General features: G+C 39.9%; 1 protein-coding gene across 1 annotated transcript in view; it reads right to left on the bottom strand.

The window, feature by feature from the left end:
* The window catches only part of IPO11 (importin 11), a 250,011-nt gene that overhangs the window by 86,033 nt on the left and 138,596 nt on the right, over positions 1–25,382 (bottom strand). The window contains exons 24-27 of the mRNA XM_065406414.1: positions 24,946–25,025; positions 22,529–22,609; positions 13,382–13,477; positions 2,200–2,313 (exon numbers count right to left, since the gene is read on the bottom strand). Coding sequence (XP_065262486.1) covers positions 2,200–2,313; positions 13,382–13,477; positions 22,529–22,609; positions 24,946–25,025 — 371 coding nt within the window. The remainder of the gene's footprint in view (positions 1–2,199; positions 2,314–13,381; positions 13,478–22,528; positions 22,610–24,945; positions 25,026–25,382) is intronic.

Here is a 25,382-nt window from a genome sequence, read left to right as displayed (position 1 = left end):
TCTAATAAGGGCCTAGCTTAGCTGGCAAAGAGACATCTACCTTTTGTAAAATTACCGAGTCTGACCAGAAAAGCAAACTAAAAGCAATGCATTAAACAGACTGACACTAATTGTTTGATAGGTCACAGAATGGCTAAGACAACCCGGAGCTATGCCATAGTTTACCAGCAGCTAAGTTGCAAGTGAAAAAGATACAGGAAGAATGGGATCTCTTATCCCAGACACAGTCCTGGTTATTGCTGATGTATGCCAGTACATTTGAAGCTAGTGGCATCTGTGGCAGTTCATCCTGGCAGCATGGGTTAGATTTTCCTCCAAAGGGTTAAATTGATGGGAAGGGTGGCTGCTGCTCTTAAACTTTCAGTGTTCAAGAGTAGGGGAAATAACCCTTTGTGACACACTGTACCTCAGAATGACACCCTGTAACACCCAGATTCATTATTCATATATGGTTGTGATATTTCATGTAAAACATGCCATGTAAGGTATCATATGAAAGTCATGATCTGCTGAAACCGGTTGTTCTCTCCAAATGTGTGTATCATTAGTGTGTATAAAGTTATGAGATTGTGCTATGGTTGTTACTGAAATATGCTGTCACTTTGCTAGTGACACACAAAGAATCCCTGCCCAGGTGGGCATTGACCACTCATTAATCAACTGTGTGACTCAACTATGCAAGCACCACACAATGGGAACTGATCATTCACAGTGACTTAGGGCTTGTCTACACTGGCACTTTACAGCGCTGCAACTTTCTCGCTCAGGGGGGGTGAACACCCCCACCCCCCCAAGCTCTACAAGTTTCAGCGCTATAGCGTGCCAGAATAGACAGTGCACCAGTGCTGGGAGCCGCGCTCCCAGCACTGGTAGCTACACCCCTTGTGGAGGTGTTTTTTTAAGAGCGGCAGCGCTTTAACATTGCCAGTGTAGACAAGCCCTCAGCAAAGCCCACCAGGACATGCCTGGGCTAGAATCTACCAGAGTGCCAGGCACACGGGACAAGGGTATAAAATGAAGGACAATTGCAGCAGGCAAGGGCCTTTCTCCTCTATCACCTACACTGGAAACCATCAGGACACCAAGAAGACAAAGATCATCTGAGGAGACTGGTCCAGACTTCAGGAGGCAAGTCTGTACATTAAGATCTGTAACAGCCAATGGGGTGAGAATATTGCTTTATTCAAATCCTGTTTAGTTTATAGAATATAGATTGGGCGCTTATTTTTATTTTCTTTGGTGACCATCTCTGTCCTTTTATGCCTACCACTTATAACCACTTAAAATCTATTTTTCTGTAGTTAATAAAACTGCTTTATAGTTTACCTAAAACAGTGTGTTTTGCTTGAAGTGTTTGGGAAACCTCAGCTCAGGAACAAAACCTGGTACATGTCTTCTCCACATTAATGGAGGGGCAGACTGGGTTATAAATTTACACTGAGGTCAGGCTTCTGATCAGGGCAGGACGGTACAGCTCTGGGGTCCTAGGCTGGGGAGCTGTGGGGAATTGGCTAGAACCTCTCTGTTGTTGGTTCATGAGAAGAATTCATGTAACTGCCTGCCAGTGGATGTCTGTGTAAGTGCTGTACCTGGAAAAGTTTGCAGCTTGTCACAACGTCACAGTGTGAGAGGGAGTCCAGGTTGGTAAGCCAAAGGGCCCAGCAGTACCCCAGTTCCAGGTTGCATCCCGGGGAACCCCTCACACCCTTCCCTGAAAATTAGACATCTGCCTGACTTCTCTTAAAAGGGATGCATCCGACGAAGTGGGTATTCACCCACGAAAGCTCATGCTCCAATACGTCTGTTAGTCTATAAGGTGCCACAGGACTCTTTGCTGCTTTTACAGATCCAGACTAACACGGCTACCCCTCTGATAAAAGGGATGAGTTCTCAGAAATGCCCAGCCTTGATGGTTGCTTTGTTTAGTGGTCTACACAGGGTTGTGGGAAGTCCCTGGAATTCACAACAGTAAAATATTTCACAGACATTTCAAAATGTTTTAAAACAAGCTTTCTTTGAGAGTTGGAGAAGATAGAAGGTGAAAATAGAATGACCTTTTATTTCTACTTGCACATTTGAGGTATGTCAACCAATAAAGCGTGAGAGTAACTTTACTCTTGTGAATAATAGCACTTGGTGTTCATAGGATCAAGCCTTTCATAAACAGTTCATTTGAAATGCCAAGACAAATCCTCTTACCTCTTGACCACACTCGCATGCCATCTGGCTCAGAAGCAGTGAAAAAAAACTTGCATTTTGTAGCAGAACTCTACCTATGACTCCCAAGTAAGTAGACATCACCACTGGATACCTCTGAAACAAAAGTAAAGAAAACAAAATATTTTTATTTTAATGTAGAAAAAATACATACCATACTGCAGAAATACCAAAACAGTATAGGGGATATAGGGAGAATGTTTGCATGCATTCCCTTTCTTGATGCCTTACCTTCTTTTACCAAATCAGGATTTATTGAAGTGTACCACAGAAGCCACCAGAGATACAGTATTGACCTACCATTACCACAAAGATTGCTCCTATTCTACCAATCTGGACAAACTATTGTAATGTTAGATTGCATACCACTGAGTAGTAAATGCTGTCAGATGCTAACTTTCAAGGTACTGTATAGTTTAGACTAATTGCATCTTACACAATGAAGCATGTATTGTACTGGTAACATGGCATTCTGTTAGCAAATGCAAATTTGGAATGTATTTTTCTAAAATTAATATTTATTAATTATATCTAGAACTGTTTAATATCTCTTAAAATATTGTTACAGTTCTCTTTGATAGCTTTTGGCAAGTCTATACAGTGGCTAATTTGCTAGTCTCCCAAAATTCAGTTTATATTTTTAAGACGTGCCTTAGCTAGTTACAATAATGGCCTTAGTATTCAGAAGCTCACAGGATTGTTGTAAGATAATATTCGTATAATCAATTAATATTGTTCAATTCAGGAGATATCAATGGTATTTCTGGTATTGACTCCTGCATCTAGCAAGTTATAAACAAATATTTTACAATATTTTGTACTTGAAAAATGAAAAAGAAGATACTCCACAATGATATCTGAGATTTTTTTAGATATGGGCAAGTGAATTTATTATAATTATGAGACAGAAAACATCTTTAATATCCACATCCAGTTTTTCTCTGTATATTTTGTTTTTTGTGTATCTTTTAGAGAATATTTTATTAAGAGCAGAGACTGTCTTTATTTTTGTGTTTTGTAAACCAACAAGCATATTACTGACTCTAAATAAATAAATAAAAAGAGGTTATTTAGCTTACAGTAATGGATGTTCTTGACATGTGTTGTCTATATGTTTTCCACTCTTGGGTGTTCACACGCCCCCAGCACCAGTGAGCGGAATTGTTTTCTCCAGCAGTGCCTGCTGGCCCATGTTGTGCCCCAGCTATCCTTGTATGCCCTCGCAAGGGGAAAGCAAAGAACAGGTGGGGCCAACTGTCTCTCAATTGTTACAGACTTCAGTGTCGTGGGAAAGGAGGGAAGGTCATGGAATATATATAGACAACACATCTTCAAGTGATTGTTTATATGGCTGTTGTCTGGCCATCAGTAAGTTTAGGCTTGAAATCAGATAAAGGTTTTTAATCAGAGGAGTGAAGTTCCGGAACAGCCTTCCAAGGGGAGTAGTGGAGGCAAAAAACCTAATTTGTTTTAAGAGTGAGCTCGATAAGTTTATGGAGAGGATGGTATGATGAGAATGTCTATAATGGCATAGGGCCCATCTGTGACTGCTATTAGCAAATATCTCCAACAGTTGGAGATGGGACATTAGATGGGGAGGGCTCTGAGTTACTACAGATAACTGTTATCTGGCTGAAGGGTCTTGAACACATGCTCAGGATCTAACTGATCGCCATATTTGGGATCAGGCAGGAATCTTCACTCAGGTCAGACTGGTAGAGACCCTGGGGTTTTTTCACCTCCTCTACAGCATGGGGCATGAGTCACTTGCTGGTTTGTACTATAATAAATGGTGGATTTTCTATAACTTTGAAGTATTTAAATCAAGATTTGAAGACTCCAGTAACTCAGCCAGAGGTTATGGGCATATAATATGGGTGGATGAGGTTTTGTAGCCTGCAACATTCAGGTCACTTTAGATGATCATTATGGTCCCTTCTGGTCTTAGAATATATGTAGACTCCCATGCAAGGATGTGGGAAATCTGAGTCTTAAGTAACTAAAGGCTGAAAAACTGCCATGCCAAAAGACGTGCCAGCTCTGGAAACCTTCCCTATTGCATAGTGCTATTGAATACTGTTTAGTAAATGTATGGATTGAACTCTATGTGGAAGCTCTACACATTTTGGCAATAGGAACATTTCTAAAGAAAGCCACTGAAACAGCCTGACCTCTAGCACAGAGAGATTTTATATGAACAGAAGGATCTTGTTTAGCCATTTAACAGAGATTGAAACCACTCAAAATCCAGTTAGACAATCTTTGGGAAGAAATTGCCTTCCATTTTACTTCTTTGGCATAGGTTACAAAACATTAAGATGTCTCTAAATGAACTGGGGTTCTAAATAAAAGATAACACCCTAGCCATGTCTAGTATGTGTAGAGTTTTTTTCTGCATCATTCATATGGGGGGTTGGAAAAAACACAGGTAAATGAATAGTTTGAATAATATTAAAATGAGAAAAAATTAGGAATGAAACTAGAATAAGGCCTAGGGCCATGTCTACCCTTACAAGCTCACAGTGGTACAGCTGTACCAATACACCCTTGAGCAACAAAAATTTTGCTGACATGAGTGCTAGTGTAGACATGGCGTAAGTGAGACCTGATCTTTATGAAAAGTCTTCCACTCTGTGTGCAGACATAATGGTACCCGAAAACTATATTTGCACAGATAGATGTTGAAAAGAAAACGTGGCTAATGGTTTGAATGGAGCTAATATAATCCAGCTAATACAATATTCAAATCTCACAAGGGAAGTGATTCTCTAACCAGAAAGGAATAGCTGCAACTAACCCCTTTCAAAATCTAGAAACGGTGGGATGTGAAAATATTTTGTAATTTTGAATTTGTGGATGGTAAGCAAATGCAGATGCTAGATGTACTTTTATCCACATTTTTTAATGAAAGCAAGTAGTCCAATATATATGGGATGTCTGTTAGGAAAGGTAAAACATGATGTCATTGTGCCCAAATGGTGACCCATTTCCATTTGGCATTATGGGTAGATTTTACAGAGTCTTTTCTACTATTCATTAGACTACTTTAGACAACCTGGGAGCAGGACCTCTCCAAGTCATTTAAGCAGCAGGGATCTGAGCTGTAAGGTGCAGAGACGGTACATCTTGATGAAGAGTTCTTCCCTCATCTTGAGAGATCAAATACAGAATTAAAGGTAGCAATATTGGAGTCTGACTTGACATTCTTAACAGGTCTGGAAAGCCTGGGCCAAACTGGTGCAACGAGAATCATCACTGCAGTATTCTGCTTGAGTTTCCTCAGAATTCACCGTATCAAAGGTATCGCCAGATAAGCATACATGAGTCCTCTTGACCACAGAATTAGAAAGGTATCTGAAAGAGACCCTGGACTCTGTCTGCCTCTCGAGCAAAAGCTGTTGACTATCAATGCCATGGCAAATAGATCTATAATTGGGTGACCCCATTTCTGGAAAAATCTGCTGAATAACAGATATTTATGGACCACTCATGGTCAGAAGAAAAGTTCATACTCAGACAATCTGCAACTGTGTTCATCAGTTCTGGGAGATGAATAACTTTGATAAAAATTCCATGTTTGATGCACCACTCACAAAGCTGGATTACTTCTTGGCATAGGGGAGATGACCTTGCTCCTCCCTGCCTGTTTACATAAAAATAGCAGTGGTGTTGTTTGTCATTTACCTGTATAGACTTTCCATGGATTAGAGACAAAATACTAGACAGGCGAGAAGAATCGTCCTGAGCTGTAAAATGTTTATATGCAGAAGGGATTCATCCTTTATAGTTTTGTGTCAGGTGTTCTGTAATTGAATTATGATTTGCATGATCTTCTTGAATCTGGACTGAGGTGGGTAAGCTGATGCCGTGGGGTCCAGAAGAGCACCTATGAATTCTATTTTTTAAATGAAATCAGTACAGACTTTTCCTTGTTTACACTTCGTCCAGAATCGCCAACAGCTGAAGAAGGCAATGAATATTTTCCAAGACCTGCTGAGGGGAGGAAACATGTATCAGCTGATCACTGAGGTAAGGATAAACTCCAATGGTCTGCTTTCATAGAAATGCTGCAATGACCACCAGGCACTTTTGTTAACACCCTAGGGGCTAAGGAATAAACAAGAGTAAAAACCCCTTCCCCTGAATCGATGAGAAACCTCACCTTTGCCCTATTTGTCTGATGAAATATTATTCCAGATTTCTCAAAAATATAATAGATGGTTTCCAAAACGGGTAAGTAAGAGAAAAAGATGCATAACAATCAATTTTGAGTTCTTGACATGACCACCAAACTTGCTGCCTGTTGATAGACGTAGCTGAAGCAAATGGACACCTCTGGTGGAAACACTGTTTCTTACTAGCAGGCCAAAAGACTTGAGTCCATTACAAACCTTGTATCACATCAGCTGAGACTGCAGGAATTTTTTTTCCCAACTGACTGTATTCTTCCAAATGACTTTAAATTTTCACCGGAGATCTTACGGAGATACGTTGGATGTCACCTGTTTTAAAGCTAAGTACCTCTCAGCTCTAAAATGGTAAATCCTCAGTAGTGCTCTCAACTTCATGTGGGATACCCAAAGACTGGAACGGAGACACTTGCCTCGTTGTTATGGCAGTCATCATGAAATACACAGCAGCATTGGATACGTCCATTGCGGCTTGTAATGAGGTATTAGAGATAGCTGTTCATTAATCAGAGATTGCAGTTCTGATCTGGACTCCTGGGTATCTTGTTAAGAAACCTGGAGATCCTATTCCGGCAGAGATACTTGCCTTTAGAAAGGAGAGCTTGATAATTTGAGATTCTCATTTGAAGACTGGCAGAGCACAAAGCTCTTCCTTCTCAGCAAGTCCAAATGATTGGGCTCTTTTTCCTTTGGCATTAGCTGTTTAGTATGCTCCTGACCTGCTACAACTACAAGAGAGCCTGGTATGGGGTCAGTACAGAATAATTCAAACCTTGATGATGGTACCTGATATCTTCTATTGATCTCTTTTGAGGAAGCAGGAATTCTGGTGGTGTTTGTCAAAAAAACTGAGCCAATTCCAGCAGGTCCTCACTAACTGGCATTGTCAGCCTTTCTAGAAGTGCAGTATGTAATACGTCTAGATGTTTGTGGGATTTTTCAGTCACCGCTTCCACCATGCTCTCTAATGTTTCAGCCAACCTCTTCAGAAGCTTCTGAAATTTATGAGTGTGCTCAGGTGGTGTTGAAGAAAATGGGATCGCAGCTTTGGCAGGCAAAGAAGATAAAAGTGCAGCTGGAGGAGATCAGTCTGATGAAACTGCTCTTCTTCAGAAGTTTGGATTTGCTGCTGACCTGGAGAAACATGAGGCTTCTGTTCCGCACAAGATGCAGATGGTCTGACTGGAGAAGGGGACTATGGTCTATAATATTTTCATGACCAGTCTTCTCAAAAATTGAGGGCCCCGAGAAGTCCAGTATAACCAGGAGTGTGAAGCTCTATAGGAGTTGAAACCAGGTCCATGGGTCCCCAGGCAACCTTCGCATGCTGGCCACCATCCATCTTGTTAGTAACTGATGGACTGAGTGGCTAATGGAAGCCTAGCCCCATCAGAGGCACTGCTCATGGGAGTCCTGATTGCAGCAGTGCCGACCCCACTGTTTGGTCCAGCTGTGCTATTTAAGCCAGAAGAAGGCACAGAAAGTTGTCCATGCAAGTGGGTGAATCCCTGATTGGCTGCTACATTGAACCCTGCTTCCCTGCCTTATCCTGGTCCCTACCTTCCTGCTCCTGATCCTTGGCTTGATTCTCGACTCCAACTCAGTTCTGACCCTTGGCTCAACTTCTGATTCTGATTCTGGCTCCGACGTCCCAAGCCCCAGTTGTGATAAGGAGTATGGAACATATGCAAATTAATAGATGAGGGAAGTGGATATCAGGATGAGAGTATCAGAGTGTATCTCTCTGTTCCCAATGGCTTCCATAACAAGCTTGACTCCATCATTAGGTGCGATGGCTGTGTCACGTGGGTGACAGTATTTGAAGCCAGGGAATTTTTGTTCAGCCATAAAGACTGAAGACCCAGTACCCGGTAGCAAAGAGCTACATATATAGAGAAAAGTTGCCCAAATGAAACTAACTTACAAAAACTATCCTAAAATAAATACTAGTAGAATACTAACTATGGTCAAAAATTACCGTAAATAAACTATGGAAATAGAATTAGCTAGTGTAAAGACACTGCTTTCACTACATTAGAAGAAACTAAGATTGGTTGACCCACCCCTTTATGTCCTTAGAATAGGAAGCATGAGGGCAGATAGTATGTGGGCCAATGGGAACTGGTGATCAAAACAATTCCAGTCTCCAATGCTCAAACACCCAAGAGGGGAATACATACATCACATCTCAAAGAAGAATAAATAATACTTAGACTTGAAAATATCTTTGCTAACAGGTTGCCAATACTGACTTCTGAAAGTATAGCTTGACTCTAAAAACTGACTGTAAAACCAGCACCGTTTTTCTCAACCTATCTGCTCCCTATGGCTATTCAGAATTATATGTGCTGACTTTAACACAATTACGTTTTTACTGCTTTTTATTCCTATTAGGATAGCAGGAGCAAACATCGCTCAAAGAGTAAGCTGTATTTTGTTCTTTCTTGTGCATCAACAGATGTTTAACATGCTACAATCAGTCACACCTTTATACCTGTATTGAAGACAAAGAGTTACAGAGGTGTCACTGAGGGTATGTCTACACTTCGAGTTGGGAGTGTGATTCCCAGCTCAAGGAGACATACCCGTGCTAGCTCTCATCAAGCTAGAGTACTAAAAACAGAGTGCAGCGGGATGGGCTAGCCACCCCTAGTATGTGCCTAGGGTCTCAGAAGAGTATGAATTTGGGCTGGCTAACTGTCCTGCTGTTGCAGCTCCATTCTGCTTTTAGTCCATTAGCTTGATGAGAGGTATCACACACATGTCTCCTTAACCTGGGAATCACACCCTCAAGCTCAAAGTGTAGACATACCGTAAGAGAAAAATGCATATGCTACGAGGTACAGAATTAAGATAGCTGTAGGAACATTCTGAATTACTGGAATTTTCTTGCTTGCTGCAGTGCAACCTTGTGCAGCGGGATAGGAAGGATACTAAGCCACCATACAAGTATTCTGTACTTCTTGCATGCCGTGTTTTGCTCTGTGGTGATTCCCTGAACTCCTCTAGCGTGTGGGAGAAGTAGGTTGGACAGCAAGGGATTCCAAAAACCACAAAGGCTACACAACAGACTCCTTCCCCAATTCCCATGAAATTCCACATTCCTTTACTTAGGTTGCACAGCTCATTTATTCAGGCTATTGACTGAATTAAAATTTGCCTCTTAACCATTATTATGTATTTAGGAATGACATTGCCCCCATTTTAAGGAATGCAGAATAGCCTCTCAAAGTTCAAGAAAATGCCTTTCAAAACTTAAAATAAAACCCTAGCTAGTTGGAAAAGCAAAGTGTTTAACCCACTCAGTGTACGTAATGTTTATACAACAGCACCACTGAAAGGGAGAACATGGAATTCGAAGCACAAAACAAAAGCAAAGTAACATACTTCTCTCTTATCTCAGTTAGCATCCTTATTCAGTGATACTTCAAGTCACTGAGCTATGCAGAACATCAGTAGCAGCTTGACTCAGTCTCCTTTTCCTTCCTTATCTAGTTCATTTGTCCCTGGCACAGGGGACTCAACAAATTCTCAGTAGTAGTTTGGTTCCTTTCCCAATTTATCAGATCTTTTGTTAGCTTTATAAAAGTGCTGTTGGTCTGACAACAGCAACTCATCACCGTAATTCTCAGTGGTGACACTTCCTCATGGTAACAGTTAAAGAATAGCAGAGTGCAAATACACAAATTGGTGAAATAACAGATGACGGAGAAAGTGCTGAAATATGTTATTTTACCACTTCATGATATCACCTACTGGTTATTTCAAGTCTTTTTATTCAATGTGAGAAAATAATAGGATTTATCAGGTATACTTAAAAACCACCGAGAAAAAGAGAAATGATGAAATGAAAACCTTAGGTCATGTAACAGAAGGGGATGAAGTAACCCCCTGAAATAAGAGAACTCTATAGTTGTTCTCAGTCTGCCAAAGTTTAAACAAAAGGAAGAAAAACTGACAAGATAAATTTCAGTGCACATGGTATTAATTTATTATGTTTTCTTTAAACGCATTCTCTTAATTCAAGATTCTAATATCTAAATTATTTATAATACATAAATATATAGATATATTTTACAGTAACAATGGAATCGAGTACAGTAAATGTAGGCTAAATGTCTGATGTTCCTTATTAAATGAATAGGGAAGTGTTATTTACTCATTCACATAACAGAAGAACAAAGGGTCACCCAATGAAATTAATAGGCAGCAGGTTTAACACAAACTAAAGGAAGTACTTTTTCCATACAATGCACAGTCAACCTGTGGAACTCGTTGCCATGGGACGTTGTGAAGGCCAAAAGTACAACTCGGTACAAAGGCCAAAAGTACAAAAAAGAATTAGATAAATTCATGGGAGATAGGTCCATCAATGACTTTCAGCCAAGATGGTCAAGGACACAACCCCATTCGCTGAGTATCCCTAAACCTCTTAATCCCAGAAGCTGGGACTGGATGATAGGGGATAGATCACTCAAAATTGCCCTGTTGTGTTCATTCCCTCCGATGCATCTAGCACTGGTCACCATCAGAGACAGGATACTGGACTAGATGGACCATTGGTCTGACCCAGTATGGTATTGTTATGTTCTTACGTTCACTAAAATTGAAAACTGAGAGGTACTTTAAAATGTTCACTTAAAACAAAGGGCTGCTCCTTAGTCAACGGCAATATTAGAACTCTTCCCAAAAAAGTTAAAGATGTTATGACTTCCTGGACTACCGCATTTTATCTATGCCATTTATTTGCTTTATTTACTTACCTATGGATCTTTTTTGAATTTGAATTAAATTAGTTGCTCACAAAAAAACTCAAAAAGCAACAGAGGGTCCTGTGGCACCTTTAAGACTAACAGAAGTATTGGGAGCATAAGCTTTCGTGGGTAAGAACCTCACTTCTTCAGATGCAAGTAATGGAAATCTCCAGAGGCAGGTATAAATCAGTATGGAGATAACGAGGTCAGTTCAATCAGGGAGGGTGAGGTGCTCTGCTAGCAGTAGAGGTGTGAACACCAAGGGAGGAGAAACTGCTTCTGTAGTTGGATAGCCATTCACAGTCTTTGTTTAATCCTGATCTGATGGTGTCAAATTTGCAAATGAATTTGCAAAACTCAAAACACTTCTAATTAGTGTGGAGAACCTTATTGTTCATAATGTGCTGTATAAACTCAATTAATACAGTATTGTATAATGGTTTACAATACACACCATGTTTTGTGTGATATTATGAGCACATATAAACTGTCATTCTTTTTATCTGTTTTCAATATCAGCCACATATTCTGAAACAAATTAATTTTGGCTGAAATTTTCCCTACTTAGTATCAGCCTAAGCTTCTTTCTTTTTTAAAGCCTGAGCAAAATCAAAGAAGTCATTTATTTTTGGTTCTGGCTTAAACAGACACACACTTTTCCACGTAGTATGATCAGAAATTAGGCACACACAACTTCAATGGTTTAGCCAATCACAAATTTGCTAAAACATTAAGTCCCAATCCTGCAATGCATTGTAAGGATCCCTGCAACTACTACTCCTGAGGGAATTCTGCGCTACTGTGCATTTGCAGAATTTATGTCCCCCTGTAGATTTCCTTTGCTTCCCTGCAGAAAAATGACTTTCTGACAGGGAAGAAAAGAGAAGCCACAAGTGTGGTCATGTGATCCTCCATAGCAGTATGTTGCAGGTGCCCAGGGCAGCCGGCAGAAAGGTAAATCACTGTGGGGTAGAGGGTGTGACTGGGGAAGACACAGCTGGTGGCTCCCACCCTGCACCGGGCTCAGCTGCTAGTCCTGGCTGGGCTGGGGAGGATGGGACTTCCTCTTCTCTTGCACGGCATCTGGGGCCATGTCAGACCCACCCCCAGATTTCTCCTCCACCTGTAGGAAGCTCTGCAAACTCCCCCTCCCCGTGCTTCCTGCACTCATTGCATCTGGCATGGAGGGGCAGGGCACTGGGGTGTTTCTGGGGTAGGCCCTGTCCTTGCGCTGTGTCAGGGTTGGGTGCAGCTTCACCGCTGAGTCTGAGTCCTGGGTGGGAGCTGCACAGTGATCTCCCACTTCTGTGCAGCCAGTGGCCTGTGCTCCCCAATGCCATGCTGGAGTCTCCACATCTATTTGACAAATAAAATTTGCAGAATTTTAAAATAATATGCGTGGAATTTTTATTTTTATTTTTGGCTCAGAAGTGAGCCAAGTTTAAATACTGTTTCACTGATTTAAAGTTTTGAGATTTAAATGTATTTATGCAACAACAGATTTTGCTATTTTTTTTTAAATGGCTGGACAGCTGGGAAAGTGCAGACTGCTGGGGGGTTGTGGTGAAAAACATTAGCTTTAAACTGATCTTAAGGCTGAGGTGGATAATGCTTAGGGCCACAATATGAGTTGGTTGGGTTCTGATGAGACTTGCCAAGAGCAGCAGGGATCATTAGACATTATAAAAAGGCTCTAGTAAATGAGAAACAAATGCCTTAAGAACTTTCCTAAAATCTGTATTTTCTATAAATCCTGCATTTTATATACAAAAGAGAGTAGAACTACTAATATCAAGGGTAAAATCAATTTAATATCTGTAATTAAATTTGATACTTCTCCTATTCTTCATTATACCTGACTCCCAGGGGGATGTACTTGATGACTTGAATTTCTTCTATGATGTTAATGTACTACACACTTCATAAAATGTAATAAAAACTACCCGAAATAGAATATTTGAATTTATAACACTGAATTCATAAGGGCAGAGGTGAAAAAGTATAGTGTTGTATATGTTCATTTGGAAAGGTAAGAAATAAGCCTGTGAAATCACATGAAATATTCCAGTCACAAGATTTCATTTTCCAGTAGTTGCTTTTCAAAATTAAATCTATTACTTACTTAATATTGGTATCTGGGTACAAACTTATGGAAAATAAGTGGAAAGCAAATACATTCGCCATGAAAAACTAGAGTAGTTTGAAGAAAATAATTCTTACCTCCCCATCTATAATCCCCCTGAATACAGATGGCAAAAGGGGTTGAAACATTTGAGGCCCCAATGATGGGTTTACTTTTAGGACAGTTTCCACAACCTAAAAAAACAAAAAACAAAAAAACCCATAACAACAAGCAAAGAATTACACTGAAAAGCTACAATGGAAGTTCTACGACTTATGCATATTAATGTCTATTAGCCTGGGTGACAGAATGTGGGCTATTTCATAAATTATACAAATTAGACATTTACAATACTCTTCAGAAATGTACAAACCTTAAAATGTTATGAACTGCATTCATAAATATCCTGCTAAACTGAACAGTACAACTAAACTAATACATACGTAAGCAGCTGATCTGTGATGTTTTGCTGTTTCGAACTGATTTGAATTTGGAACAGAGAAAAAATACCACATATAAAGTAAAAAAGTGTTTGGTGGGAGGGAGACATAGGAAAGTAAGTTCCACAGCTAAGTAAAATATTAGCTAGCAAGCAATCTGTGACAATTTATTTAGTATAACCCCCATCACATGGGATGAATTCTTTCAATAAAGCAGATCCAGTTCCCCTGTGCAAGAACAGGTGCTCCCAGTTTGGTCTATTAAGAGGGAAGGGCAGCTCCTGGGGCTATATGGGATCAGGGAGAATCTGAGAAAGGAAGAGTCAAAGGGCTTTCTACACTTACTGGGGGACAAGCAGCAATCAATGCATCGGTGGTTGATTTAGCAGGTCTAGTGAAGACCCGCTAAATCGACGGCAGGTCGTTCTCCTGTCGACTCCTGTACTCCCCCGGATCGAGAAGAATAGGGGGAGTTGACGGGAGAGCATCTCCCGTCGACATCGCGTAGTGTGGGCCCCGTGATAAGTAGATCTAAGCGACGTCGATTTGAGTTACGCTATTCATGTAACTCAAATTGCGTAGCTTAGATCGAATTTCCCCTGTAGGGTAGACAAGGCCTTAGTGAGTAAGAGTTTCCTTACAGCACAGTCTCAGTCAGTCAGGAAAAGGGCAAGTGAGAGCTGCCTGGGAGTCAAGGGCAAGTGAGAGCTGTCAGAGATCAGGGGACTGTGGAAAGTCTTAGATGGGAGCTGCAGACGGTTCCTGGGAAAAGACTGAAAGCAAGAGCACCAAAAACGATTTGCTGGTTGACTTTCTGAAGTGAGGGCTGGAGAGGGCTGAAGGTCAGAGAGCAGCAGAGAGACAAGGTGGGTGAGGTGTTACTTTTTCTGGACCAACTTCTGCTGGTGAGAGAGACAAGCTTTCGAGCCACACAGAGCTCTTCTTCAGGTCTGGGAAAGGTACTCCCAGCATCACAGCAAAACGCAACGTGAAACAGATCTGGAGCCAAAAGCAGTTGAGAAGGAACTGAAATGGTGGTGAGTTCACCTCTCCCTATATGCTCTTGCACCCGAGCATGAGGTTGTATAATGAACAGGTGTGGACCTGCAGACACTGCTAATTTAAGTCTCTGATCAAGAGCACATGGGCATGCACATATCCAATGGTAGAGCACCCATAGGAACAATAACTTGAAGAATCCACAGTTCCCGTTGAAAAATTTCAGTGAGGAATGGCCAATCCCTTTTCTTTCTTAACTAAGCCTCTTTCTACTACTCTAAGCATAACTTTTAGAGTAGCAGCTCAAAATAGTACAGCTTTGAGCAATGCCTCTTCTTTAAATATCTCGAGACAGATTCTCTGCTGTGTCTGTGATCAGCTCAGGACACAAAGGGGGTGGAGGGATGGCCATCAAAGCCAGTTACTACTCCTTCACTTTCTGATCAGCCCCAATCCAGTTTAGAGCAGTTCTAGAGGCTGCTCTAACTTGTGCCATAGGTAATGGGGCCCCCAAAGGTTCATCTAGCAGAGAGGATACCCAAAGTGCAGCACAATCCAGCCAAGACTCCCCCACACCACATGCACAGAGATTAAAGTTGCAGAGGAGCTTAATACTCCAGGTCTACGTCTGCTGGAGGCCTTCTTGTGGTGGGAGGATGATCAGTTGCACAGATTACATTCCCTTTCTACCACCATAGCAGGATAGAGTGGAGGAAAGAATCTTGCCCTTCCATCTCCAAATCTTTCATTCTTCTGAATGTCTCCAAGTGAGAATCACAAATTCTCAAGAACAGTAATCCAATACTCCATGAATTGACACCACATATGTACACGCAAACCATTTGGTCATCTTAATTCAAGATGGACATCTTGTACTTCAGTGGCTATAAACACAGAATAACTCTATTTTAGATTCGAAATGCTTAGTACACAGAGCCTTTTTTCACCCTACGCAAAAATTATAAACACCCAATGGAAACTAACTGTAGATATTAAGAAAACAAAACTTTGCCAGGAAATCTGCAGCCTATTTAAATTCAATACATTAGTTTACAAGATTATTCAAAAACGATGTATTCAAATTACTTTCTTTAAAGTGTCAATTTTCATACAATATCTAAGCCCCAAAGTTGCCTTAATATTAAAATGTTGAGAGGAAAATATGGCATGTGAATTTTTGATATGGAAGAAAACCTTAACATGTCAGTTTGCTGGTCAGTAATTTACGGGATTTAATGTAAATTAGGTTGTTGAAATATACACTGAGAAAGTCCCCTGAATTAAAAAGTAATTAAAATAAAGCATCAGAGGGTCCTGTGGCACCTTTAAGACTAACAGAAGTATTGGGAGCATAAGCTTTCGTGGGTAAGAACCTCACTTCTTCAGATGCAAACATTATGCATAATTTATAACGTTGGTAGTATAAGACATATGTTTGCATACAAAATACTGGTGCAATTTTTCAAAACAAAGTCATTTCCTCCAAGTTTATTTCAGAGATACAACCAGATGGAAGACTAAGAGGGGATACTAAAAAAAAGAATATAAATCGATACCACACTGCTAAATGTTGGAAGACTAAAGCTGTCTCTACTTGTCCACAAAAAGAAGATGAATGAATGAGGCGGTGCATGAGATGGTATCCAACCTTTTCAGCCTGAGGGCCAAACATGTTATTTCACAAAGGTCAAGAGGCTACAATCAATATTTTGGGACAGATCCTCTGGGCCACTCTGCTCCATTTGGCATTTCTCAGGGTGCAAAAAGGGAGAAGAAACCACCCACAAATCTTCTGCTGGGACTTCCCCCAGTGTGTGAGTCTCACCAGAAGGGTGCAGAGCCAGTATATTTGACTCTGATGTCTCCCTTCCCCACATTATCTATCATGGGGGAAATGTTGAGATGTGCAGAAGCATATTGAAGATGTGGAGAGGGAGTGGCTGGTGTACAATGCACTCTGGCTAGTGGCTATATTCAAGTGGCATATGATTTCTTGGGTATCATAATCAGCTGGTGCTGCAGCCATGAGTCACCTAGGAACCGTGACTGAGGTATGACTGTCAGCTTCGCCTCTTCTTCCCCTCCCCCCCCCCCCCACCGTGAGTAAGGGAAGCCATTTAAAAACCATCTGGGCTGCAATCTGTTCCTCCTGTGGCTCTCACAACCCAACAAAGATGGAGGGTGGCCAATGAACTGCCTACTGGAACTGTTCAAAGAGATATGGGATCCCATCAGAATTGTTGTTGGGGCTGCAAAAAGGCAATGAGAGGCAGGTGGGAAAACAGTGTCCACTACCTCCTCCCAGGGTACGTCTACACTGCAATTAGATACCAACAGCTGGACCATGCCAGCTGAGTCAGGTTTGCTGGGCTCAGGCTAAGGGGCTGTTTAATTGCGGTGTAAATGTTTGAGCTCAGGCTGGAGCCCAGGCTCTAGGACCCTGCGAGGTGGGAGAGTCCCAGAGCTTGGGCTGCAGCCCAAGTCCAAACATCTACCCTGCAATTAGACAACCCCTTAGCCCAAGCACTGTGAGCCTGAGTCAGCTGGCATGGGTCAGCCATGAGTTTTTAATTGCAGTGTAGACATACCCCCAATAGTGAGATGATTGATTCAAGTACTTCACTTTAAAAATCACAGGGCCTGGCTCAGGAAACACATTTTCAATTAATAATCAAATAACATTTTTCTTCTGAATAGAAGTGCCCTCAAGGGCCACAATTTAGCATCTCAAGGATCAAAAGTGACCCCCAAACCACAGGCTGCACACCCCCAGCCTAGGTACATTAAGTGACAAGTACTGTATGCAGAAAATTGTATACAGCTCAGCTTCTTCTTCCAGGCACTGCATCTCAGTATGCCTTTGTCTGCCAGATAAAAAAGGCCTCTACAATCGGAAATCTTCTCCCCATATAGATAGTTTTTTGGAGGGAGGGAGATAGGGACTGGAGTGAGAATGGAAACAAAGCTTCTGCAGTATTTTGTTACCAAAAAAGGAGCTTGTTAACTTTCAAGTTTCATGAATACTTCAAAACAGAAAATGTTTTTCTTGGATTTCCTTGAGGCAAAATACACTGCAATTTTTATCATAATTAGTATATCACAATGAGAAATCAGTTCATTGCAGACTTCTGCTATATGAATAATAATGTTGTATTAATAAAACTGAATGCAAGCCAAACTAAGACTTAAGAGACACAGTTAAAGCTCCTAGAAAAGACATCATTTTTTCAAACAGTGACAGTAATAAACCATAATTATTGTAACATCTGAATTGCACAGTATGAATCTCTATTTTCTTCTGAGTTTCCTCAAAAGGCATATTTAAAGTGTTGTATTTTTAGATCTCAGAAATGAATTTATCAAGATCTGTTTTTCACAATATCTTTGGAGTTCCCAAAAGCTTTATTAAAAAAAAAAAAAAAAAGTTAACATGAATGAACTCAAGAATGCAATTTACAAAAACAGCTACTTATATTACAGTAGCAACTAGATATCCTAACCAAGATTGTGCAAAGCACTGTACAAATGCAAAGTAGGAGATAATCCTTATCTAGAAGAGTTTACAATCTAAATAAACAAGACAAAGGGGGTGGGAGAAAGGGAGTATTATCCACTTTTGTAAAGATGGGAAACTGTGGCATTGAGAAATTAAATCAGTTGCCCAAAGCTAAATAGGAAATCTGTGGCAGCACCAGGAAGTTAACCCAGACCACCCAACTCTCAGTCCAGTGCCTAAATCACAAGACCATCCTTCCGCGTAAACAGTGCTCACTGAATGCACATCTACAATCACTGTCTGGAGTCCCTCTCCTCTAATTCTATCCTAGACTCTTGCATGCCACTGAAACTGCTCTTTCCAAGTCTTTTATGAGCTCTGCTAGCTAAAGCTCAGAAGCAGTACTCCATCCTCATCCTCCTTGACGTGCCAGTCACCTTTGACACCATCAACAATGCTCCTCTTCTCGAAATCTTGTGCTCCCTTCACTTCCATAACTCCATCCTATCTTGGTACTCCTTCTGCCTTTCTCATCACTTCTTCAGTATGTTGTTCAGAGGATCCTCCTCATCTGTCCTTCAACTTTCTGTCAGGATTCCACCGGGCTCTGTCCTTAGTCCTCTTCTCCTCTCCCTTTACACCTTATCTCTGGGAAATCTCAATTCAACTACCATTTCTATAGTGATGACTCACAGATCTATCTCTACTCCAGACCTATTTTCTTCTGTCCAAACTAAAATCTCAGCTTCTCTCTCTAACATCTCCTTGTGGATGTCTAGCTATCAGCTCAAGATCAACATGGCTAAAATGGAGTTCCTAATCATCCTCCTCAAGCCCTCCCTGCTACCTCCCTTCTTGATCAGTGTGGACAACATCACCATCAGGCCCATAACCTGGGCATCTTCTTCAACGCCAACATTTCTCTAGGTCCTCACATCTGGGCTATGTATAAATCTTGCCAAATCTTTCTCCATAACATCTCTAAGATATGGCCTTTCTTAACCATCCATCTAGCTAAAAATCTTGTTCAAACTCTCATCTCGTGCCTTGACTAATGGAACACCCTTCTCTCTGGGTTTGACAAATCCAATCTTGCCCCACTCATCTCCATTTAGAATGCTGCTGCAAAGATCATTCTCCTACCGTGTCACTTTGACCATGTCACGTCCCTCATTGCATCCCTCCACTGTCTCCCTCTTCTCTAGTACATCAAACATAAGATGAGTGTATTCACTTTCAAGGCCCTTTACAGTCAATTTCCAGCTTACCTATCATCTCTAAGCTTACTTTAAATTAGCCTATGATGACAGCCTTCTTTGCCCATTTATTAAATTTTAAAACAAGCGTGTGTGCTTTCTCCCATGCTGCCCCACACACGTGGGAAGCACCGTCTGTAAACATTTGCAAAGCCATCTCATTATTCACCTTCCAATCCCTCCTCAAATCTCTGCTTTGCCACAGTGCCTACAAAACACTTGACCGTGGTTAAGATGTTGGTGTGTTGTGACAACTGCCAATTATGATGACCAGTATTGTCTCATTGTTTTCTTATACTCCTCCAACTGTCTGTATCCATCTGTTGTCTCTTGTTTTACATTTAGGATTGTAAACTCCTTGGGGCAGAGATAATCTTTTTTCTCTGTTTTTATACAGTGCCAATGAACTATGTCTAGAACTCCTTGGTGCTAAGGTAATACAGAATCTACAAACATACATTCATGACTCCCCCTGCCCCACGCCCAAATTTTTCTGATATTTCTCACTTGGTTGTACTTCTAGTTAAAATAATTGGACTGGGTGACATTTTTGCAGGTTTACAGTATACTAAAGAGTGAAACTAAAATATACCACATTTAACATTACATTTACAGAAAGGAAGCATCCACAAGATAAAATAGTTTTCACTACCCACATGACCAAATAATTAGATGTATGGGAAGAACCTTAAGATTTCTGGAGTGTTAGACACAGTTAATTACCTTTTAATATGTCAACGAAAAACATTCATTATTTATTATGAAATAATCTAGATTAAGAAATATTTTAAGCAATTTTAGAATTAAATACAATTTCTTAATGTTGCACTTTTATCCAAATAATGAAAAGTAAAATATTCTAAAACTATAACTAAATTCAGAACCAAGTTTAAAAATGAAATAGCAGCAATTTTCTAAAATGTATTTGGAGTTGAGAATTATTTTTTTGCATTTTCTTTTTTAGTTAACAGTGATGTGTATCCTCTATATTATACTCTAGGCCACGATATACTAAATACCTACCTATTTAAACCTATGTCCACCTCACACAATATCTCTTTCCTATCTCACCTGCCATTATAATCAAATACAATTGTGATTAGCTTCCTGCAAATTCCAAGATTTCACTGCTAGCCATAAATTAAATACAATAGTGCTGACCCCAAGGTCTTTCTTTGAATGTGGAATGTTCCAGTGTGGTGAATTGTTAATGTAGACTTTTTTTTTTTTTTTTTTTTTTAAGTATAAATAGCACTACTATCTAGCTTCCATGAGTTCTCTCTCATTATACCCAAATGCAAGTAAAGGCAAGTGAAACTAGGTCCCTGAGATTTCCTGAGTACAACAGCTTTACAATACAATGGTTGGCCACTCACAAATTTGTCTCTACGGTTTAAAAGTATTGCTGCTAGGCTATGGAACAAATCAATACAATTATTTTAAGGTCACATTACACTCACTGGGCCAAGTCCTCACTAAGGGCTGGTCTACACTGGGGGGGGGGGATCGATCCAAGATACGCAACTTCAGCTACGCAAATCTTGGATCGAATTACCTGGGGTCCAGACGGCGCGGGATCGATGGCCGCGGCTCCCCCGTCGACTGCACTACCGCTGCTCGCTCTGGTGGAGTTCCGGAATCGACAGTGAGCGCGTTCGGGGATCGATATATCGCGTCTTAACGAGACGCGATATATCGATCCCGGATAAATCGATTGCTACCCGCCGATACGGCGGGTAGTGAAGACGTACCCTTAGTTCCATACTCCAAGCTGCCTGAAGAGTTAAGTGACTGGGAAAAAATCTCATGACCATTTTAATCCAGCTCTATCAGTGCAAAGGGCAGATGTGCATAAAACATCTGGGGAAAGGGATGTGAGGAGCATGACCAGAGCACTAGAGCTGGTGCCTTTAGGCTGCTCCAAGATAGGCCTAAGCAGGGGACAAGGATTGCGGAAGATAAAAAGGTAGCTTAGAGCCACCTTTGCCTCTCACCCTGAGCTGCGTTAATTGACCCAAACTTTCTTTGCAAGTTCTATGTTGCATCATGACATTCTTGCTTTTATGGGTCAGTGGCTTAATAGCATTATTTCAAGATTGCTTCTATCAACAAAAAAAGGAGTAGAAGAATAAAAATAAGTCCCATTACAGAAGTGAAGCCTTGTATATCTGAATTAAAGAGTACATGCTTATTAATGGCTAAACTGCTTTAAATGGTCCAGTGATCATACAGCTTGGTATGCTTATTACAGTGGGGATCTTCTGAAGACACTTCACAATAGAAAATTATTAATTTAAATCTTGATCTTTAGAACTACACTTGGGTTTTCTGCTGCTCTGTTTTACTTTCCCTCTCTAGGACTTCTATCCTCTAATCAATACTTTAACCAACAAGTAGCATCAGACTCACCATAAATAATAGCATACAGAAAATCAGTCAAATCCTAAGAAGGATATTTAATCATTATACCTTTACCACTATATGACTGATAATTTTCTGTTAGAGAGACAGGGTAGTTGAGGTAAAATCTTTTATTGGTCCAACTACTGTTGGTGAAAGACAGGCTTTCAAGCTACACAGAACTCTTCTTCATATTTTTCTGTTACACGTCACAGGTTTCAGAAATTCATTTACTGTTTCTTCTAAAAAGCAACAGAGGATCCTGTGGCACCTTTAAGACTAACAGAAGTATTGGAGCATAAGCTTTCGTGGGTGAATGCCCACTTCATCAGAAGCAAGATTCTTCTAAAAATCCCAAATCTTTCCTGTTCAGTTTCTATATTACAAAAGACTTCATAACTAAATTTACTAATATTATTTCATCAAGTGAGCATGTTAAAATGTCAAAAACAACAAAAACCACCCTGTGCTTTCACTAGTAATTACTACTTGAAAGAATGAGAGGTTTTCTTCTATCAGGCCCCTTGTGCATTAAGGTGATTGTAAGAGCTAAATGCTATACCTAAGCATGTTACAAAGGCCTGCTCTTTGTAATAAGTTACTGATTTTTTTACTCACTTTAAGTGGAAGACCAAAAATGACAATATACGCTACCTTCAGCACTTGAACTTGACCTTCAGTAGTTATATCCTTTAAGAGCTCACAAAACGATCGGCATAGGTCACCTGAATACACCTGAAATTAAATGAAAACCAAAATGAAACGTTATTTGCATTATATGAAGAGCAAAAACTAACCCTTAAACCTTGACATATTATGAATTCTGTAATCAATTTTATTTACAACTGCAATTCCTAGTGAAACTCAAAGAACTAATTCTGTCATAAGCTACAGCAAGATGTACATTTAAATTGCGTGACATTTAAACTTTATATTTGTAGGAAAATGGTAGTTATTAAAAAGTTATAATCTACTGTACATCCACAAAAAATCCAAAATGACCAGTTAGCATCTTAGAAATTTTTTTAAAAATTGCTGAGAATTGTGATTATTTCATCAATTTGCATCACATTTTTTGTATCTCACTCTCCCCTTACGTGCATTTCTTATTTTTTTATTGCTAGCAATATTTCCATGAGAGCAGGATCTTTGTTGTTTCTAAACTAATCCGTTGCTATTTATATGTAATCCAAAAAACTATCAAAACTTCTATAATATTACAATTAACTTCTCCAAACAGCATTATGATTTAATCACAGTTAGGCAGTGAAGAAAGGCTATACATTACTTGTGGATATTTCTTGATCTGTACAAACAGGAATACTGAAGATTAGGGAGGTAATTTTGCCTCTCTGTTTGGTATTGGTGAGATCACTACTGGAATGTTGTGCTTATTTCTGGAGTCCACACTTTAAAAAGTAAGTTGAAAATTGGAGGGACCTCTGAACAGCACCACAAGAATGATTTGTGATCTGGAAAATATTCTTTACCATGAAACTAAACAAGCTCAAACTATTTTAGTTTATTAAAGAAAAAGTTGAAAGGTGACTCAATTACAAGTACCTATACAAGGAGAAGACATCTGGTACCAGATGACTCTTTAATCTGGCAAACAGACACACACAAAAACCAGTGGCTGGAAACTGAAGTTAGAAAACTCCAAACGTCTTGCCCTTGAATCTTCAGAGGTGGAGATGCTTTGTCTAGGACAGCAGGGGAAAGAAAATCCTTGGCCCCATATAAGCATTGCCCTCCTCTGTTTTTCCTCCCCTTCTCAGCAGCACTCATCTTCCTCATGAGCTTGAGGAGGGAATGAAGGGGGCTCTTTGGCTTATTGGCTGGTGTAGCATAAGCCTCATGGTTCTCTCACATCTAAAAGCTCCTACATATCTACATCACTTTTGAAAGTGGGACTTAAATTTTTCAAAAATGCTTGTCATAGATCATAATGGTTCCTTCTGCCTTAAAGTCTGTAATGATTTCTGTAAAAAAGAGAAAAAATACCACCAAGGGCCTGGTTCTGTCACCTTTGCTCACAGAGTAGGCAGTACGTTGCTCAGACAGTTGGCCAAATCAATGGAACTACTTGGTGAATAAGGTACTACTTACTGTGCATAAGAGTGACAGAATCTGACCTCCAGATACTATAGTGAGGGGTGATTTAAAATCCATGTGATAATGACAGTAGTAAGTATCAGGAACTGATAAACCGAGAAACAAAGATTGTGTTTTCAAGCAAATATCCAGGATAACATAATAAGCCAGCAGATGGCATGTAACTGTGAGAAGCCAAGTCTACGAGGATCAATGATCTAGATGTTTTAAATAGGAGTGTAAGAGACATGCAACGAAGGGGCATTCAACCTTTGAGTTACAACCAAAATGGAACAGGAAGGGAGGCACAATAGAGAAAGAGATTGACTAGGATCATTTTATGGTTAAGTCACTGCGCTTAAAATCAGATTATCTGGGTTCGATTCCCACCTCAGCCACAGAATTCCAAGTCATTTAGGCCCAGATTTTTAAAAGTATTTAGGCACTTAGCACCCACTGATTTCAATACCTTCAAAAATCTGACCCTTAATCTCTGTGTCTCAGTTCCCCATCTATAAAATGAGAATACTACCAACTTCCTTCCTTAGTCTGTCTTGCCTAATTAAATTGTAAACTCGTTCAGAGAAGGGATTATCACTTCCTATGTAGGTATACAGCACCTAGCACAATGTGTTTCAGAACTCACTTGGTGCCTGTGGGCACTAGTATAATATAAACATTATTATTATTTTTATTAAAATTTCAAACTATTGTTCCCTAATGAGAATGTTTCAATGGATATTTTAAAATTCTAAATATGGTTAATATGATGCTGTATACATCTAGAAACCAGAATCTTCAACTACATTATTTTACTGAAAGCCCACAATGTGCAATGAATCAGTTATTACAGCAAAATAATATTTTGATATAGGAAAAAGGAGAAAAGTGTCTTTTGGCACAATACACTACTAACAATCAAAATTAAATGGTGAACACAAAGCTTCACAAAATAGTAACTTCATTTCCCCACATACCTGTAGAAATTCAGGTGATGATAAAAAAATATAAGCATTGATGATCTTAAAGCAGGTACTGAGGTTTTCTGAACTTAGCTCTGCAAAAATAAGTAAGTGTCAGGTGATTCATTGTCTTTGCCAACAAACTATTTTTACAAAGATTTAACTAAAAATTAACTTTTTAAACAATTAGTCATATTTACTTTTGTGTGATATTTATGTTTGCTTTATTTTCCTCTTATTGTTTTGTTATATCACAGAATTACTTACCTGGTGGGGCATTTTTCCCAAATAAGTCAGTAATTACAGATCTATACGCCTGGATTCATACTCCCAATACATGGCTGATACTTTCTACAACCAAAACTTTGGGAAAAGCCATCTTGACAACAAATGGTATATACCCATTAATTGAGGGGAAGTAAGTCTGGTCTCTAATATCCCATTCTATTTTT

This window comes from Emys orbicularis, chromosome 6 (assembly GCF_028017835.1).
Source record: "Emys orbicularis isolate rEmyOrb1 chromosome 6, rEmyOrb1.hap1, whole genome shotgun sequence".
In the NCBI taxonomy this organism is placed as follows: Eukaryota; Metazoa; Chordata; order Testudines; family Emydidae; genus Emys; species Emys orbicularis.
Note: the sequence above shows the minus strand (reverse complement) of the source record. Positions and strands in the feature narration are given on the sequence as shown.